This window comes from Myripristis murdjan, chromosome 1 (genome assembly GCF_902150065.1).
Source record: "Myripristis murdjan chromosome 1, fMyrMur1.1, whole genome shotgun sequence".
Taxonomy (NCBI): Eukaryota; Metazoa; Chordata; class Actinopteri; order Holocentriformes; family Holocentridae; genus Myripristis; species Myripristis murdjan.
Genome location: NC_043980.1, coordinates 25328554 through 25347123, shown reverse-complemented (window position 1 = coordinate 25347123; position 18570 = coordinate 25328554). Strand labels below are relative to the sequence as shown.

The 18570-nt window shown below is 45.3% G+C and overlaps 1 protein-coding gene across 1 annotated transcript; it reads right to left on the bottom strand.

Moving 5' to 3' along the window:
• Positions 1 to 349: 349 nt before the first annotated feature.
• On the bottom strand, positions 350 to 18295 carry LOC115362174 (calmodulin-regulated spectrin-associated protein 3-like). Its single transcript, XM_030056008.1, has 19 exons — positions 18278 to 18295; positions 16869 to 17142; positions 13582 to 13859; positions 12344 to 12484; positions 12162 to 12248; positions 11958 to 11993; positions 10024 to 10162; positions 9220 to 9359; positions 7487 to 7580; positions 7325 to 7376; positions 7139 to 7200; positions 7022 to 7052; positions 4369 to 6853; positions 3893 to 4014; positions 3415 to 3701; positions 3161 to 3263; positions 2309 to 2421; positions 1303 to 1421; positions 350 to 1083 (listed from the first exon to the last, which is right to left on the bottom strand). The coding sequence occupies exons 1-19, from the start codon at positions 18293 to 18295 to the stop codon at positions 748 to 750; spliced, it is 4917 nt and encodes a 1638-aa protein (XP_029911868.1). The 3' UTR covers positions 350 to 747.
• Between the last annotated feature and the right edge of the window lie 275 nt (positions 18296 to 18570).

Sequence of the window (18570 nt, the reverse complement as noted above, 5' to 3'; positions counted from 1 at the left end):
TGGAAAAAAAAAAACAAAAAAAATGTGCTTTGAGCCATCTACTGACAGTTGTAAACTGTACAAAATAAAGGTCCTGCCAGTCACTCTGACACGAGAAGGCATTTACAGGTTTGTTTTTTTCTGTCGTTTGGCTTAAGGTATAAAACAGATAGACCTAACCTGGTGATTGACAAAGACTCCAGTCCGTCACACTGCCACGTGAAGGACAAACGGTTTCAGAACAAAATTCAGTTTTCTTACGTCTTATGAAAGTCTAAGTTTCTCCATGAACACAACTTTGTACTCAAAGGTTCCTTTGCTTCTAGCAGAAAAAAAAGTCATTTTTCAGCCTATATTTCAAACAATGAAATGATGAGGAATGAGACTTTATTACAAGTATGAGTAACCATTCATTGTGCAATTAAATGACCTTTTTACAAAATGTTCCACAATGTCCTCTGGATGTGAATGTGTCTCAGGGCTTTTTTTTTTCTTTCTTGGAGGTGGGCGAAGGTTGTGGTGGATCATTTTCATGCACATAAAGGGGAGTACAAATAACTCTGAATATTAAGTATTTCTAGTAAAACCAACGGCAGCGGAGGTAAGTTGTGCACACATATGCACACATGCATATGTTCATCTGTGTGCATGTGACTAACTGCGCAATTTTCATGTTTGAATCAATTTTACACTATAATTACTTTGTGATTATAGTGTCTTTGCACCGTCTTGCTGTGACATGTCATGTGATGGTACTCTGTGTTTTCCTCACTTGGACACTGCAGCCTTTTTAGTGATGCTTGCCCTCCTGCTGCCTCCTCCTCCTCCTCCTCCTCCCCCTCCTCCTTGCCAGAGGTTGCTAGGGATGGTGAAGGCATCCACAGTCATGCCCATGGTTTTAGAGGGGATGGCGCTGAACTGCTTTCTGTCTGAACTGTATTTGTAGATGGACTCCACCTGGGTTGAGCTTATTGTCCGTGGGCCCACGCCAACCAATCGTATGAGCTCCTGGGTGTCAGGGTTCATGGTGTAGACACCCCGGAACTGGCAGCTGGCATCACGGAAAAGGATGAGGAAGTGGTTGGCGGGACTCTTCTCCATCTCCTGAGGTTGGAAGAGGGTGAAGAAGAGCAAGAACAAGAGCAATAAGTGCAAGGACTTGACTGCATCTGCTTGTACATAAATCACTTTTTGCATCTGCTTGTATGATATTCAAACAGGCACAAAAACACAATTAGAAAATAATATTTGATTGGCCAGTGTCATGACGTTTGCAAAAATGTTATCAAATTGGCTGATTATGCAGAAAACTGAATCCTCCACCTCAACTATCTTCTTTTTCTGTGTCTCGTTGACCTTGCCAGCCAGACAGCAGCGAGAGAGGGCGTTGTGAATGATGAATTTGTTGGACTTGAAGCTTGGCTCCTTGAAGAGCTTTGGACCTGCAAATAAATGCAAAAGCAAACGATCACTACTTACAGAAATGCACGTGTGCATACAAACAGTAAAGGAGTACTGCATGCAGTTTTTCCGACTTACCCACAGTGAGACAAGATGTTCGATACCATTTTCACTTTTGTACGTGCGCTGGTTCAGTTCCTATGGGTAGCATTTCGTCTTAGCTTAGCATAAAGACTTTAAGTCTTTGGGAGTTGTTAGCCTAGCTCTGCCAAAGTGAACAAACAAAGCTTACACCCACACTGAAGCTGTCTTATTTACACAATTTAGTCTTGTCTTGGATTTTTTTTTTTTTTTAAAAATGAGTCATCTTAGGTGAAGTTATTTAGTGAAACTGTAACTGCTGAACATGTTTATCCGTCCGTCTATTGCAATTATCCATGCAACACAAGGTATATAATGAACTCCACCTAAAACAACTCTTTTTCAGAAATGAATTTTAGATACACATGATACACTGTGTAAATAAGATAGCTTCAGAGTTGTTGCGAGAACCACTGGACATACAGAGAGGAAAATGGTATCAAACATCTTGTTTCAGTCTGGGTGAGACAGAAAAAAGAGTATTTTGCCCAAAATGTTGGGAGTATTTCTTTAACACTTTGGCATTAAAGGCACACTGTATGAAATGAAAAGTGGTGACTGAAGTAAGGATGTTCTAGTGTCAACATGTGGAACAAGCTTGTAATCTATCAGTAAGCTGAGCAGACGAGAACCAAGTAGATTCAACAATCAAATTTACATGCCTATTCCATGTTTTTGTGTTAGGTGAGTCTAAAGTCATCACTTAAAACAGCAATTCTACACAGTGCCTTGCTATAACATCCAATGCTGGTACTCAAGAGCTGAGAGATATATTTGTTCGTAGTACCGGTGTATTCTGGGACAGGCGAAGTGCCATTGGAACCGGTTTCCCAGTCTTTATCTCCATTCTGATTCGTCAGTCTGCTTGGAGACATACATCGTAAAGGGGAACCAGAGCGGCTGTTGGAGAGAGGACAAAAAATGAAACAATGAGCCTTCACAGTCCCTCGTGGGATTCAGAGTTTGTGTCACAAGAGTTCGGTCAGCCAAAGGAATCTCCTCCCTGTTTCGACCCACCCTCTCTGTGTGAGTGGGAGATATTTGGGGAGGTAAAAGGACGTGGATGAGACATCTTCCTTCCCTACTTAGACACGAAGTTGTGACAGAATGAATAACACAGCGCTTGCTTCCAAATGTCACCTTCTGGGTAACATCTGATATGTTATGACTCATGTCATGTCATGTCATTATGAATTGCCCTGTTCACATACTTGAACACTGGATGCAATGCAGCAGCTGATAGAGGCTGTTAAATCTCTAAATACACCTAATCCAGTTTGGCCCGGAGAAGGAGAGACAGACACATAGAGAGACAGACAGATAGAGAGACAGACAAATAGAGAGAGAGAGAGAGAGAGAGAGAGAGAGCAGGATTTTCAGCCCTGAGGAAACATTTGACAGGTCTTTAATGAATTGTTTTCTCTTCTGTGATAATTGCAAGCTCAGCTGGAAGCATATGTACCCTGGCTGCTAGTCAAGCATATATGAGTACAAAAGTGAGCTGGAACACAGACAAAGCGCAAGGGAGAAAAACTGTGTGCACGTGTATATCAATGTAATAGCACATGATAAAGGAAGAAGGCAGAGGACAAATTACAAAGGGGTGCAGAAACGACCAGAGGCCAGTACGGCAGTGTACCTGGGGGGCTTCTTGGTGGGGCCACCGGTGCTGTTTCCTGGCTCATCAGCCATGGCTGCCAGGTTGAGGGAGGAGTGAGAGTAAACTTTTGTCAACTTTGGCCCTGAGAAACAGACAGGCATGACAGCAGGGAAAATTGTAAGAACAGAGATAAAGTCATCCTGTGAGAACTAGTGTAGTCTGCTGAATCATCCACTTGGCAGGTACAGAAGCTTATGAACTGGTCAATAACTCTATTTCTTGTTATGCATTACCTGTGGTTCCCTTGGCTGGGCTCTGAGACTGCTTTGACTCCTCCCTGGTCATGCTCCGAGGCCGGGAGCGGGTTTTTTTTGCGGAAGCTCGACTGTGATTGGCCGGTTTCTGCCGCAGCACTTTGTCGAGGTCGGCCATAATCCTGAGCTGCTGCCGGCGTTCATACTCCCCGCGTGTGAAATCTCCGCGGCGTGCTGGCGTAGCAGGAGGCGTAGGGGAGGGGGAGGTGGTGCCGGCGGGGGGTGTATGAGATGGAGAGGCCCTTCTGTCCTCTGAGACTGCTGGTCTGAGAAAGGGAGATCAGGCTGCTTTAATAAAGGTGCAACTCGGCTTTCGATGTTTGAGGTGACAAATACACAAACTCAAGCAAGGAAAAGTTTGATTCGACGGGCTGAGTGCATGCATGCTTACAGCTGCAAGCGTGAAGTCTGCGCAGGTGTGTGTATCCACGTGCATGCAGGTGTGGCCGTGCGTTACCTGTTGTCCCGTTCTTGCTCATGCCACTGTTTCCTCCTTCTCATCTCCTCGGTTCTCCTCTGCTGTCTCTCCAACAGGAATGCTCTACGCTGTGCCATCTCCTCTTCACTATGTGCCTCCTCCTATAAACACACACACACAGACATAAATATATCATAATTATATATAACTGTTTATCCCTTATGACAAAAATCAAGCTGTGAGTGAACAACAGCAGGGTATAGTCCTGAGTTTGAGGTAAGGTTAAGGGGTCACCAGAATCAACAAGGCTATCTTCTAGGCAACATGAATGTGCACCACAAATTTGAAAAGGTTAAAAAAAAAGCTCAGTGAAAAACCAATGCACCAATACACCCGAGCAGCACTACTGATATACTGGTGTATTGGTTTAAGTGTATTGTGCACGCACTACTGTCACAACCAGACATGAAAACAAAGCTCCTCTTTCCTCTGTTTCGTTTTCCTCATGTACTCACCTTAAAGAAGAATCCTATTCCTCCTCTTGGCCCCAGCTCAGTCTGCTCCCCACTTGCCTCCACCGCCTCTGCCTGTCTTGTTTGTTTTATTTGTTGGTCTGACAACTCCCTGGCTTCTGTTGCCATGTCCAGTGGCTCTGTGGTGTCCACGGGCTCTTCAGCAACTTCTCTGGCGGGGTCCACGGCAGATTCTGTGTGGTCACTCATGGAATCTGAGGAAAACTCCTGCCCCTCATCTGTTGGCTCATCACTGCCCCCCTCTGGCCCTCCCATGGATGACAGTGACACTTCAATCAGGCTGCAGCGCTTCCCTGCAGCTCCTCCTCTCCCTGTTTCACCTCCTGCACTGTATGCGGCCGAGAGTGATAGAGTCTCGCTCTCAAAGGAGCACTCTGAAGGAGCACCTGAGCTGCTGCCACCAGCAGCCCCGGGACGGTCTCTTCTGAGCTGGCCCATGGCTGCCAGGCTTCCCGCTGCCTCCCCATCCTCCTGCTCGAGCTCCAGGCTGAACTGGGTGGGTGTCTCGCTAGAGCCGGTTTCTGAGGCGCTCTCTTCAGGCTGCGGCTGCTGGGCAGGCTGAGGAGACTCCTGGGGCGTTCGGGGCCCTCCGATGCGGAAGGAAGACGAGGTCTGGACCTGGCACTTGCTGGGGGACACACGGCGCAGGTGGGGGAGGGTGTCCACGTTTTGGGGGGGTGTTAAGACACGAGTGAGAGGGGGGAACTTGAGCTCGGAGGGCCTGGGATGAAGCTGGTGAGTGGGACGCGGGTGGTGTTTGGGGCTTCGGGGAGTGGAAGTGGAGTGGATCTTAGTGCGAGGGGCAGGGCAGGAGGAAGAGATGGCGTTTTTGGGGGAAGGGGAGGAGGAGTGCATGACTGAACGCCGTGAGGGGGAGGTAGCAGAGGTGGGACTGGGACCAGCAGGAATGACCCAAGCTTTACTGCTGCTCCTGGCTGGAGCTTTAGTCGGTGTTCGTGGTGGTGTTTTGGTGGGGGTGTGCGGAGGGGTTTTGGGTGGTGTTCTGGGGTTGCTTTTAAATGTTGGTTTTGCCATGGCTTTGGGTGTATTTTTGGGTGTAGCTCTCTGTTTGCCCATGAGCTGCTGCTGCTGCTCTGTCAGCTTCTGCATATCCTTCTGTAGTGACTGCAAAGCTTCACTCAGTTTCTGCACCACCTCATTATATTCCACGAGGACAGCCTCTCCTCCTTTCTCTTTCTCTTTCTCTTTCTCTGTACCTTTCTTGCTGTCAACAGAGAACGTGACCTGCTTCTCCAGTCGAGGTGGGTTCTGGGCATTTCCCTCAGTTGGCTTCTCTTTCTCCTTCTCTCCCTTTCTGTCCTTATCCTTCTTTTCTGTCTCCTCCTTCTCCTCCTCCTGTTTCAGCTGCTCCTCCATTCGAGTGAGGCGCTCATCCAAGGTGAGACTATCCTCCTCTGTTCCTTCCCCTCCTCCCTCACCTTGCTCTCTCTTCAGCTGAAGGAACGCAGTTTTCCCCAGCCTCTGTCTGTGCTTGGCAAAGATGGCTTCAATACGTCTTTTCTGGGCTTCAATGCTTCTCCGTTTTTCCTCCAGACGGGCCCCCAGCTCCCAGGCCTCTGAGCCCGGCTCAGGGCCTCTAGGACCTGGGCTGTCCTGGCGGCCGGGTCCCCCTGCTGGAGTGGAGGGTGTATGCGGAGTTCCTGGCGTGGTCGGAGTCGGGGCAGAGGCTGACTCCTCCCCTGGAGCAGGAGGTTGTCTTCTTCTGCTGTCTCGTCGCTCAGCAAAACTCGTCATGCGCGGACTGTTACTGGTGCTGTGATTACCGGGTCGAAGATTACCAGGCGTGTTTCTGGAGATATCATCTGAGGCTTCAGAGGAGTCAACGCTGCCATCGCGTAGCACGGAGTCGTCATCCCGTGACATATCAGAGCTCCGCCTCGATCTCTCCCTCCTTTCACCCCTCCCTTGCCTTTCGGCCTTGTCCACTTCTCCTCCGACAGGCCGGTAGAAGATCCCGGAGCGGGAGGGAGCAGAGCTGCTGAGCTGGTCTGCGTCATCGCCAGGGGAGTGCAGGAAGAAGCCAGCGGGCGCTCCCTCTGGCCGTAACCTCGGCTCTGGTCGTCCTCCTGCCTCTCCTTTCCTGCCTCTCTCGGCTGGCTTTCCTTTCTTTCCATCTTTGCTTCCCGGAGTGTGGACCACCTGCAGAGCCTCCTCGATGGTCGGCAGCTCACCCAGCGGAGTTGTGTGGGAATGTGTGTGAGGTCCCCAGGAGGAGCGCTGCGATGGGGCGGAAGCACTGACCAGGTGGCTGAGGTCTTCCGGGGGGCTGTAGGGCACACGCACCATCCCTGATGACGTCATTGGTGATGTCATCGCAGGAATGCCGGTGGCTAGGCTGTCAGTGCTGACAGAGCGCAAGACAGAATCTATAGGGTTGCCCATGACAATGTCAACATCACTGTCCAGCCCAAAGGGTATGCTGAAAGTCACTGCTGACAGAGGACGACTGCAGAGTGATGAGTGGAGGAGTATACGAGACAGTCGTGAAAAACGTGAGGTGGGAGAGTAGGGAGAAGAGGTGAAGTGAGAAATATCAAAGAAACATGTCAGAAAAAATGGGAAAGTGAGGAAACATTTTCTAAAGAAGCCACGTCAAACTTTAAGGTGGAGCTACCTGATTTGTTTCTTGGCCCAGGTTTTGCTTTCTGGAAAGACAGATAAAAAAACATTTAATAAGTCTATGTCAACTCCAATCAAAGGAAAGCATTTTTAAGCACTCCCTTTGTCTTACCGGGTGACACCGGGGAGGAGATGGGCACAAAGGGTTGTTTGAAGATGAAGGAGGGAGAGCCACTGGAACACACCAACACAGTACAATGCTGCTCACTGACACATACTTTTATCAAAGTAAATGTAAGATGTGATGTTTCACAGCTGTTTGTCTGATTGTGTGTGTGTGTGTGTGTGTGTGTGGTACCTGTTGCTATTTCCACTGACAGGACTCGTGCAGTCCAACAACCCTGAGGCATCTGAAACACACAGACACACTGTCATTTCAGAGCCTGATCATTTATGTTATAGTTGCTCACCAAACGATTAATGCAACACTGCAAGAAAGTCAGTGATGCACTATGAGTACCTGTGAGGTCGAGTGGTTGTATGGGCTGGACGAAGTCAGGCTTCTGAACCTCGAACCAATCCAGCAGCTCAGCAATAAAACACATGATATTCACCTGAGGAAAAGAAAACAGGTTATTTTTATTTATTTTTATTTATCCTTTATTTCACCAGGAGGGTCCCACTGAGATACTAGATCTCTTCTTCCAAGGAGTCCTGGTCAAGACAGCAGCACAAGTTCAGTCTCACATAAAAACACAATTTCACAGGATAAAACAAAAACAATACATATAAAAAGGTACAGATGACATGCATTGTAAATAATTGCCTGGACAATGATGATATTCAAGATGGCTGCCACAGATTACTTTAAACTATTGTTGTTTTGTTTATCTGATGTGATTATAGAGTGTCTGTATGTTTTGTGCTGTGCCACAAATCACCTCTCGGAGGGCATCAGAATCTTCTAAGTCTAAGTCTAAGACGCACACAGGCAGCATACTTGACAGCCTGTCTTCCAGTATTTTTTCAAAATGCATTTCTCCTGATGTATTTTGATCAAATTTCAAAATTTGCCCATCCACTACAATAGTAAGACAACAGATAAAAAAATGTGGTTACTACATGGCTGGCAGTTCTCCCTGCAGACTTTAAGCAAACTAGACTGCTTCTGTCTTGGCTGGGAGTCAACGAGTCTGACATTCACAATGATTATTTGATTTAATCAGAAGAGTGTGTAGACTCAGATTCAGATTGGTGAAAAACAAATTCATTTCGCACCATCTCTTGTTTGGCACATACATAGCATGGTAATTTGTTATTTTAGAGAGCTGCGAGCGTGTACAAGATGAATTCCATCCTTTTTCATTATGCTACATAAAATGTCATTTTCAGAATTTATAACCCGAACCCTAACTGCCTACAAGAACTTAGAAGATGCATATTTGTTCTTTTTGTACTTTACTTCTTAGGGTTATCAATAAAAAGTCAGCAGAATGTGGACCAGTGTTATTATAGTTTTGTATTATTCATTATTTTTTATTTTGATTTTGTTTTTAATTTTTGTTTTAAATTCAGTTTAGTTGCAGTTAGTTTCCAGAATGGGTCTGCTCGTTTTAGCTTAGTTTTTTATTAGATTCAGTATTAGCTGTAAAAAAAAAAAAAATCATAATAAGTGCAGTATTTGTCAGGGGCATCAGAATAGGTATTATAATACAAACCCAACACTTTGTGAAGACAGCTGACTCTCAGTCATGTTGACGTCTCAGTCTCAATAAACATCAGCAACGCCTCCTCATGCTTGTGTTGACACATTTGAGACTAAAGACTAAAAGTAAAGATTTCTATATATATTTATTTTATTTTAGTCAGTTTTGAAAGTACATCATATCGCTTCAGTTAGTTTTCATTTTTTTTCCAAAGTCTAGTTTTCAGTTAAGTGTTTTTTCACACCTAGTTTTAGTTTTAGTTTAATTTTAGTTAACTATAATAAGCTTGATGAAGAAGCGATATGTCTTGGTAATTTTGTGTATGAGACAGAATAACAGCTCATCACGTTTTAGTACAGCAACACACATGGCAAAACAACATCACACACACACACACAGTGCAAAAAAGACGATGCAAGACGTACAGTGGACAGTGAACTGTAAACATTTTCATATGTTCATGCAAATATATTCTCACTCCTCACACACTGATACGTTGATTATAGTGGAAATGTGCAGGGTGAGACTGAATGCTGTGGGCACCTACATGCAGAGCTGGAGGAGCGTAGAGCAGGTCCTCCACAGCCAGGGGGCAGCAGCTCTGCAGACTGTTCTCACAAAACTCCTTGATCAGCTGCAGGTTGTACAGGCTGTCAGACACTGACATGGTGTCCTTCAGACACACATCTGACAGAGACAGGAGCACGGGCAGTTACTGGATGCACAGACATACACATGTGTAGTGTGCATGTGTGTGTGTGTGTGTGGGTGTGTGTACATGTGGGTGTGTGTGTGTGCACATGTGTGACAGAGCTGACGTCATTCTAATACACTCTAAACAAGTAAAAGCTTGCCAAGTTTAACCCCTTGGGCACGAAACTGCTCTGACAAAATGAAATTCACTGAATTCAATTTTTGTGTGTGATGTGTTTCAAGCTGTTTAGTTTCAAGTCAAGCAAACTTAAAGCTGAGATGAAATGAAAAATACCTTTTTAACCCTTTTTATCTTATCCTTGGTCATATTGTGCAACTGTTTAATATGTGCCAAAAATGTCTTCCTGTAAAACAAAATATGACACGTGCCTATATAGGCATGAACCAATCGATCAGTTTTCTACTTTTAGTGGCACAGAGCTAAGATTCACGCCCACTTTTCAAAGTTCAAATCAAATTCCTGTCAACATCACATCCTGCCTGTCTATTCTTTTTCACTCAGAAATGTCACCATACAGAAGTGAATTTACTTTAAATATTCCAAATATAATATATGTTTAGTTATTTATGTGTGTGTATGTGTATGTGTGTGTGTGTGTGTGTGTGTGCATATATGTCTGTTAATGTATGTGTGTACCCTCCAGAGGCAGCAAGCTGGGGCAGTAGTAGTGCAATACAGCAGCTATAGCGCAGCCATTAGACAGATCTTTGACCCCAGAGACGAGAGGAAAAGTAGGAGTCAGCTTAGACTGCACCTTATCCTTCCTATAGCGGATCTAAGGAGGAAAGAGAAGGGAGGAGGAGGTGGAGGAAAGAGAGATAGATAGAGAGAGAGAGAGAGAGAGAGAGAGAGAGAGAGAGAGAGAAGAAGGAGAAGAAGAGAGTTGTGCAGGGATAAGTAGGAAACAAAGAGAGCAAATGAAGGGAAGAGCAGAGGGACAGGAGGAGAGGTGCATACAGAAAAAAATTACAGACGTGAAAACAGAAAAAAAGGCTTAAGTATTTATGGTTGACAGAGTTGGTACAGACATAGGTGGCAAATGAAAGAAAAAATCAGCCAGGATTGTCTCTCCTCTAGATAAGAGTGCTAAACAAAGAAGAAAAAAAACTGTTGACTCAAACTGTGAAGCCAGCCAACATTTAATAAAACTGCCAAGAGAATAAAACTCAGAAACAAAGCACAAGACCAGTGATGCCTCAATACAAAAATATCTGAACACATGTGAGCACACACGCACTCACACACAATAGAAGTTGCAGTAAACAGCTTAAAAAAAAAAAAAAACAAGGCATTGCAGTGAAAACATACAAAAATATGGGTAGCAGATGTCAGTATTAATGGCATGGGGAATACTGCCCTCTGGTGTCCATGCAGCTGAAACAAGCAGTGCAGGCACTCTGGCCTTAATCTCCAAATACGCTCTTTTGATCAGGGAAAAACTACACAGTCACATAAAACCTCTTTCAAAAACAAAACCACTGATGTTTTATCCCTCTTTACAATGGGCACGCAAAAGCCAAAATACACCCAAGAGAATCCTGTCAACACAAATCGGCTGCTGCATGTCTAAGTGCATGAACTGGAACTAATGCTGAGTGATGTTACGCAGCCCTGCTGCAGGAGGACCGACATTATACTTAAATCAGCAGCAACAAACAATGCCCAGTTGCATTATGCCTCCCATAACATGGCTTTGTAACACATATACTGTAAAGTAAAGCAAAAAAATAGAACTAAATATGGATAAAGAGTGTTAACAACCAAGGAGTTTTAATGGAGCCATTCAACCTCGGGGTTGAAGTGGCAATTAGTTTGCAGTCAGTGTGTCAGTCAGCCTGCTGATTTGACTGACAGCGTGAGAGAGGTGTGGCGATTCGTCAGTCTGTCTGTCAGTCAAGCATGAGACAAGGAGGAGGAGGAAGGTGAGAGAAGAGTGGCTTGTTATACGTTACCACTGGCGGCTTATTCCCCGACTCCTTCAAACAAAAAGCGATAGCATGCTGGATGGGGATGGCAAAGAGAGGGAGACAAGCATAAATGACACGGGGGCCGGTCATCATGGGAACCGCCACACCACATAGTCACATGGCACTGCTCAGGGAGAAAAGAGCGACAGGGAAGGAGGAGAGAGGCGGGGCAATGAACAGGGGCAGAGGCACTGTGATAACAAATTGGGAATAATCACTACCCTTGACTGCTCCATCTCCATCTCCTTCTCCCCCATCAGCTCTGACAACTGCGTAGTTTGAGATGAAACTGAGACACAGATGACCAAATGTAATAGACCCAGGTCAGAAATCCCAGGATCCAAAACGTCATCAGTTAACAATAGGCAGCTACTGTACATAGTGCAAAAGTTCAAGAGTCTCTGCAAGATATTACCACTGTACGCAAAGGCCTTTCAAAACAGGACAGGGAAGAGGTGTGTATTGCATTTCCAGCAGCCACGGTAATGTCAGCCATAGCAGACAGACAGACAGAGGGAGAGAGAGAGATAAAGAGAGGGAGAAAGAGAGAGAGGCAAAGATAAAGAGAAAGACAAAAGAGAGACAGGAGGAGAGGACACTTACTGGGACTAGTTTCCAGTACCAGCGCGTGGAGGGACACTGCCAGACAGAAGCAAGGCATGAGAGAGGGCGAAACAGGGGACAAAAAAGCAGAGCAAGGGAGATGTTAGAAGCGTCAGCAACACAGCAGTATACTGTGCAGAATGCATGTGTGTGTGTATGTGTGTGTGTGTGTGTGTGTGTGTGCATTCGTCTGTGTGTTTTCACCGTTTCCTGAGCAGGCTGCAGGTCTGTGCATGTCTGAGATTTGGGAGGCTCTTCTTCCTCCGTGCTTTCTCTCAGCTTCTGGTTCAGCTGTAAGCATGAGCAACAGGTGCAATTAAATGTCAGCATTGTTTCGCTATCCGGCGTTCATGTTGCTGACTCACACACACAACACCTTTGCTCACCCTGTTGACCCAGAAGAGCAGGGTGTTCTCCCACGGAGCGCCGGTGCCCATCTGCTCTGCCTCCACTGCCATCTTCACCCTCCCAGCTGTCTCTTTGGCAGCCATTGACATCAGAGCGTCAATCAGGGCTAGGTGGGCCTTCTGCACCAATCACAAGAGGGGAGACGACTGTCAGCAGGGAGCAGAGTAACTGAATCCCACAGCTGAATCTTGGAGAACCCTGACCTCTACTGGTGAAAAGTGTCTGCTTTTTAGTGGCAGGTGATGTCACCACCAATAGAAACAGGTGACATCACCTGCCATCAAAGACAAGCCACACTGAAGTCAGAGAATCAGATTTAGGGTTTACTTACAGTTTAAGCATGTTTCTTGTTTGTTTGTTTGTTTGTTTTTAATGAGTTGGAAAACAAAGAGGAAGACAGTAAAGAAAAATCCATTGATTTTCAATCCTGGGCCACCAGCGATACATCTGAGGTGTTACAGACTTAACCACTTTAATATAGCCAGAACAACAATACAAATCTTCTTAGAGGTGCTTTGATAGCATGAGAGGGACCATTCTTCAAAAGAAAGGCCTGGCTTTTGGAAAATCAGACTTGTTATTATTTCTAATCTTTCTAATCTACACAGTACATTGCCCATTGTATTATTACTGTTGATATTGCTACCTAACCTGCTGCTGACTTGTCCCATGTCCTTTGCTTGTTGTCAGGCGACTGGCTCCGCATGGTTAGGGTCCATATGGTATATTTTATTAACGATCTGGTAGGTACTTCTATAGTTGTGTATTAAACTCTGTCCCTGCTGTCTAACTGTATTGTAAATGCTCTTCACCACAATGTAGCATGTTTTTAAATATAATACAGTATTAAATTGTATTATTTTGTTGCTCTAAGATGCCGGACAACATGTGGCAAAGGGACTGTTGATGAAACTATCCTTTTGGCTAATTTGGTTATATGTACATTTTTGAATGTTAACGAATGTACATTGTCCCTTCTCAAATAATACAACTTAAATTTTTCATACTTGAGTGCATTTTACTGCTAATACTTCTATTCCTTTACTCGAGTACAATTCTGAATGCAGCACTTTTATTTTTAATGGAGTATTTTTCCATTGTGATACTGCAAGCTTTAATGAAAATTTTAGCACATTTAGCACATAGTGACAGATTTCATTTTGCTTAATCTCGAAGATGAAAACCAACGCTCTCCTGCATGCACACAAACACACACCGTCTTGATGGGGTTGTGGCTGAGGTCCTCCACAGTGACATCGACATCCTGGTCTTTGGGGCTGAAGCCCTTCTTAATGAGGAGCTGCAGCAGGGCTGAGTTGTTGGCGGGGGACTCCTGCGATGCTGGCAGGGAGACCCCGTGTGCCTGGGCTAGCAGGGCCTGGGCTCGGCAGTAGAGCTCCGGGGAGAGAAGCAGCTTGGATACAGACGGCTTGAGGTGCTCTTGTTCATACTGGTCCTTGTAAAGTGGCTCACGCAGCTCCACTGGGACATTCTCTGAGGAGGGAGAGAAGACAACAAAAAACAATAAGCTTCTCCACCATTACGGAAAGGGGAGACAGTGGTACAGGTCACACAGGTCACACACAGCCCCCCGCTGAAAGCCTACAGCTCCACTGTACTCTCTGATGTGGGAGAGAGACACGGAAAATTCAAACCAAAGAAGTTTTCCCCTAAAGGAAATAAGGAGACAGTAAGTGACAGTTTCAAAAGGGACACTGAAGGAGAGGAATGAATGAATCCCCTCCAGAGATAATGTCATCATCTGCATGAGCAGCTCTGCTAGGTTCACCAGGCAAGTGTGTGTGTGTGTGTGTGTGTGTGTGTGTGGTACTGTCTCTGTTCACTGTGCAAGAAACTCCGACTTCATACACTCACACACCATGGAAACTCTATGAACGACTCTCTTCATAGACACATACACACAGAAACACACACATACACGCAGCCTCCCTGGCTGACCTATATTCTGACTCTGCGGTCTGTGCATGGCTGCTCAAGGAGTCAGGGTAATCTTGGAGATTGAAGTGGACTTTCCAATTCCCACAGGGAATGAAGGGGGAATAGTTTCTCTCTGTCCAGTCTGCAGTCTTTTCTCCAGCTCACTAATCCATCCATTCCTTCACTCCTCATCGGTCCACACACATGAACTCAACTCCTTGTTGTTGCTCTTCCTCCTGCTCTCTTTACCTTAGTAGGATTCTTATGTAACTCTTTCCTCCCATCCTTTGCCTTGTCCTGACATCTAAACACCTCAAGAGAAGAGAAGGGAAGGGAAGAGTAGAGAAGAGAAGAGAAGAGAAGAGAAGAGAAGAGAAGAGAAGAGAAGAGAATTCCACACAGAACTGAAATAGATGTAGAGTGACAAGAGCAGTCTATCCATGTGACTAAACAGAAAACAACAGCTACCGCACGAGAAAACTATGATGGTATGCAGTGTAACAAACACTCCAATTCACTGTGATACACACTTGTCACCCACAGTCAGCATTGCATAAAGTGACTCACTCCGTACGGGGTTTAAACCCTCCTTTCACAGTCTGCAGCGATGCCGTCGCTATGGGAACCATGGAGAGGAAAGTGGCCACTCTGTCCCAATCAAAGCACAGGCTGTGAGACTGGACTGCAGAGTAGGGACCAGCTAACCCACTTAGCATTATACTAATCTAATCCAATAGAAACAGAAACAGGACAAGTGGAGCTGAAACAGCACAGTAACACACAACAGAAAATACAGAAAATGTAACACTGTGTGGATTTACTGTGTATAATCAGGTGTTGGAAATGTTTTTGCATTGAATTTTGTGTGTAAGGGGGCTGGCATCTTGCCCAGGGTGTTTCCTTGGCTCCTGCCTAATGCATGCTGGGATAGTCTCCATCCCTTCATGACTCTGATTCACAATTAGCAAGGATTAAAAATGGATGGACAGATTTCATGTGTACAATCCGGGGCTAAAAATTGTGTTGCATATCAATACAATACATGGAAGTCACAATGTAGTACAAAGACACTCATTTAAATGAGTGTCTTTGTACTACATTGTGACTCACTCATTTTTAGAGCAAAAGTTTTTAGAGCAGCAGGGCACACCTGTAAGGACGAGAGGACAGAGAATAAAAACACAGCAGCTAAATGAAATTTAAAGTGAATAGAGAGAGCATAAAGCAGGACATGGTACTCTGTACACTTTTGTGTGTATGTGTGCAAGTCACTGACACATCCTTTTTCTGCACTGGGTCATCCTCTGGTCATGTCAGGTAATAAACACTCAGCTAGGAGTGCACATGTGTGGCATTACTGTGGCTGTTTCCTTCCAGCATCCATTAAAATTCTATGACTCGCCTGGCGGGCTCTTCCCAGCTGACAGCTCTAACAATGGAGCCCCCCCACCGGGCTGTGCTCAGCTCATCTCCCCTCTCATCCTGCGAACCGGTGGGCTTTACAAAATGCATCATGACGCACCACAGCCAAAGCTATCACTGCAGAAAACACCTGGCCAGATAAATCTCCTGGCTCACTTCTGTAAACCGCAGTCCGGATTCTAGTCGAATTAAGAGCCCAGTGACCGGGCTAATCTTCAAAACACAAACACAACAAAAACGTTCAACTGCAATTACGTTCACTCGAATCTCATTAATATTTTTTTCCTCTTTTCGTACGCTGAAAAGTCTCATCATAAATAACTGTGAGAAAACGTAAGTCGTGTGAAGTAATTCTAAAGTAGACATGAAATATTATTTGCACTGTCCATCTATTGTCTTATACGCGCACTATGTCACCTTCACTAGTAGTCTATATGAGTCACGTTATAGCGCAGCGTGAGTGCGTAACACTGACACAGATATTATTCTGTCTGTTGGCCCATTTACAGCCGGCCCACATACAGCTACATATACATGTAGGTATATTAGGCCGCCTTGTCTTTACAAAAGTGCAGCAGACCTACTGTTAACTAATTAAAACACATTAGCCTATGTATTATTTCCAGCGCCCCGAGTAGCCTGTATCTTTTCTCTGGCCAGTTATATGATGGTAAACCCAAATATAGGCCTATAGACTATATATCCACTGACAAAGGCTTTGTGCACTGCAGCGAGGGCAGACTTCAGCTCCTTCCCTGCAACATGCACCATTATGAAGGCAAAATGTCAGTCCCATAGCCTCCATTTTCGAATCATTTAATGTGCTGTAATTTATTTTGGAATATATAGCCTACTAAACTGCATTCAGTCCAGCTGCGCATGCTGGGTGGGATAAGAGGCACGGTGCGCCTCTTGGCCAGCGGGGCAGTGGCTGTGAGATGGATGCTGAGGAGGAGGATGCTGAAGGCTCCTTCCAAACCCCGAACCGTACAGCATACGCCGGCTTGACTCGCAGCCCCGTTTAGTTGCACTAAGATAAATTATTAAGCGCCCCACCCAAGCAGCGCGCCGCCTTTTAGTTGTGTGGTCAGCGCTTTCCTGGCCAGAAAAGCTGGTGAAAGCCCCAACAGGGCTGACGTCTACCTGCAGAGCCGTAGGATTTTGCAAGGAGCCACCGGACGCTGGCACAGATCTTGGCTCGGCTGAAATCGTACTGGTCCAGCGGTTTAATCTCCGGTACCGTCAGCGTCTTGTTCATTGTGCTCGCATCCACTATGGCCGAGCCGTTCAGCACGAAGGACACGGAGGCACCGCCGCACCGGGGAAATGTGATGATGAAGGAAGGAGGGAGGAGGAGAAGGAGGAGGAGGAGGACAAGGGGGGGCGATGACTCTCTGATGCAGCAGTGATGGACAGGCTGAAAAAATGCATGACAGCTCAAAGCAAAATCACAAATAGTGCAAATAAACACATGTAACATAATGAACTACATCCTAAAATAAAATAGGCTACATCACCTAAACTATCATTTCTCTTTTTTTCCTTTTTTTTCTTTTTTTGGCAGGGCCTCCATGACGCACCACGCCCCCTTGAACGTCACATGTCAGCCACTGTGGGTATCGGTATCAGTAATTTCCCTCTTGGTAGCCCGCTGTGCGCACATTTGTATTTCCAACAGCACTAGAAGATGAGAAGTGGTGTCAAATTACTCAAACTCACTTATGTGCACTTACAAAGCTTTTCTTGTGCTCTTCTGTAAGAATTTAATGCATTTGCTTAATGCATTACATTCATATATTAGAATTTTGTTTAATCACATATTTTACATACACTCAGACTCAGGCAAATTTATTTCTCTCATTTAAAAAAAAATGAATATTTTCTACAAGTTGACTAATTTTATCTCTTAGCAGGCCCAATAAATGGCTTGACATGGCTTAGCCTGCTTGTCTCCTTTCACTCACAGCCTCGGCGGCAGTGAAATGCAATTAGGGAATAACTGCTTCACTGTCATAGCCTAGAATTACCGGTCACCAACATGAATCTCCATATAGGGTGCGGAAATGTGGATGGGAAAAGCAAAAGGTTTTAACTGTATTGGGCAGTACAGATAAAGAAAAGTTTTTGTTCAGTGTTGCCCAGATAAACAAGACATTATCAGACACAAAAAGGTGAGTGACCCCCTTTAGAGGTCACAAAGCCAAAGTCCTGGTAAACAAAAGGTGCACCAGTGAGATTTATAGACACAGAGGCCCAGTAGTGCAGCCCGCACCCACCTGTCAAGACTAAGTGAAAAGGGCATAGAGAGACTAAAATTTATATGAGGAAGGAACTTTGCTCACTCCTTCAGGTTGTAATCATGCTAGATGGTTTCCTGCCTGCAAGTTCCTGCAGTACTGCTAACACAAAGTTCCTCTTGCAGTCCGGTGATTGCACCCAACTTATGTTTCCCTCCCATAGTACAATTTAAAGACATGCAAATGAAGAGGACTATGTGTGACTATACGTATGGGTCTGTCTGTGCAGCCAGGCCTGTGGTAGTCTTGCAACACCTGCGAGGTGTTTCCCATGGTGCTTTCCCACCTTGTCAGGCAGTGTGTGCTGACCCTGAATAACAATGAACAGCCCCACGGCGCCCTCTAGTGTGGCTATTGAGAGACGTTTGCCTTTCAGCCCCAGATTCCCCCATCATATAAAATTTATTACAATATTAAAAGTATTCCTTGGGGTAGCAGAATTCATTTGACAGATTGCACTAACCAACACAGGTGCACAATATCAGATTTATAGTCCACTGCGGCAGGTCTAGTGCCAAGCAAAGGAACTCGAAGAAACAGTAAATTTG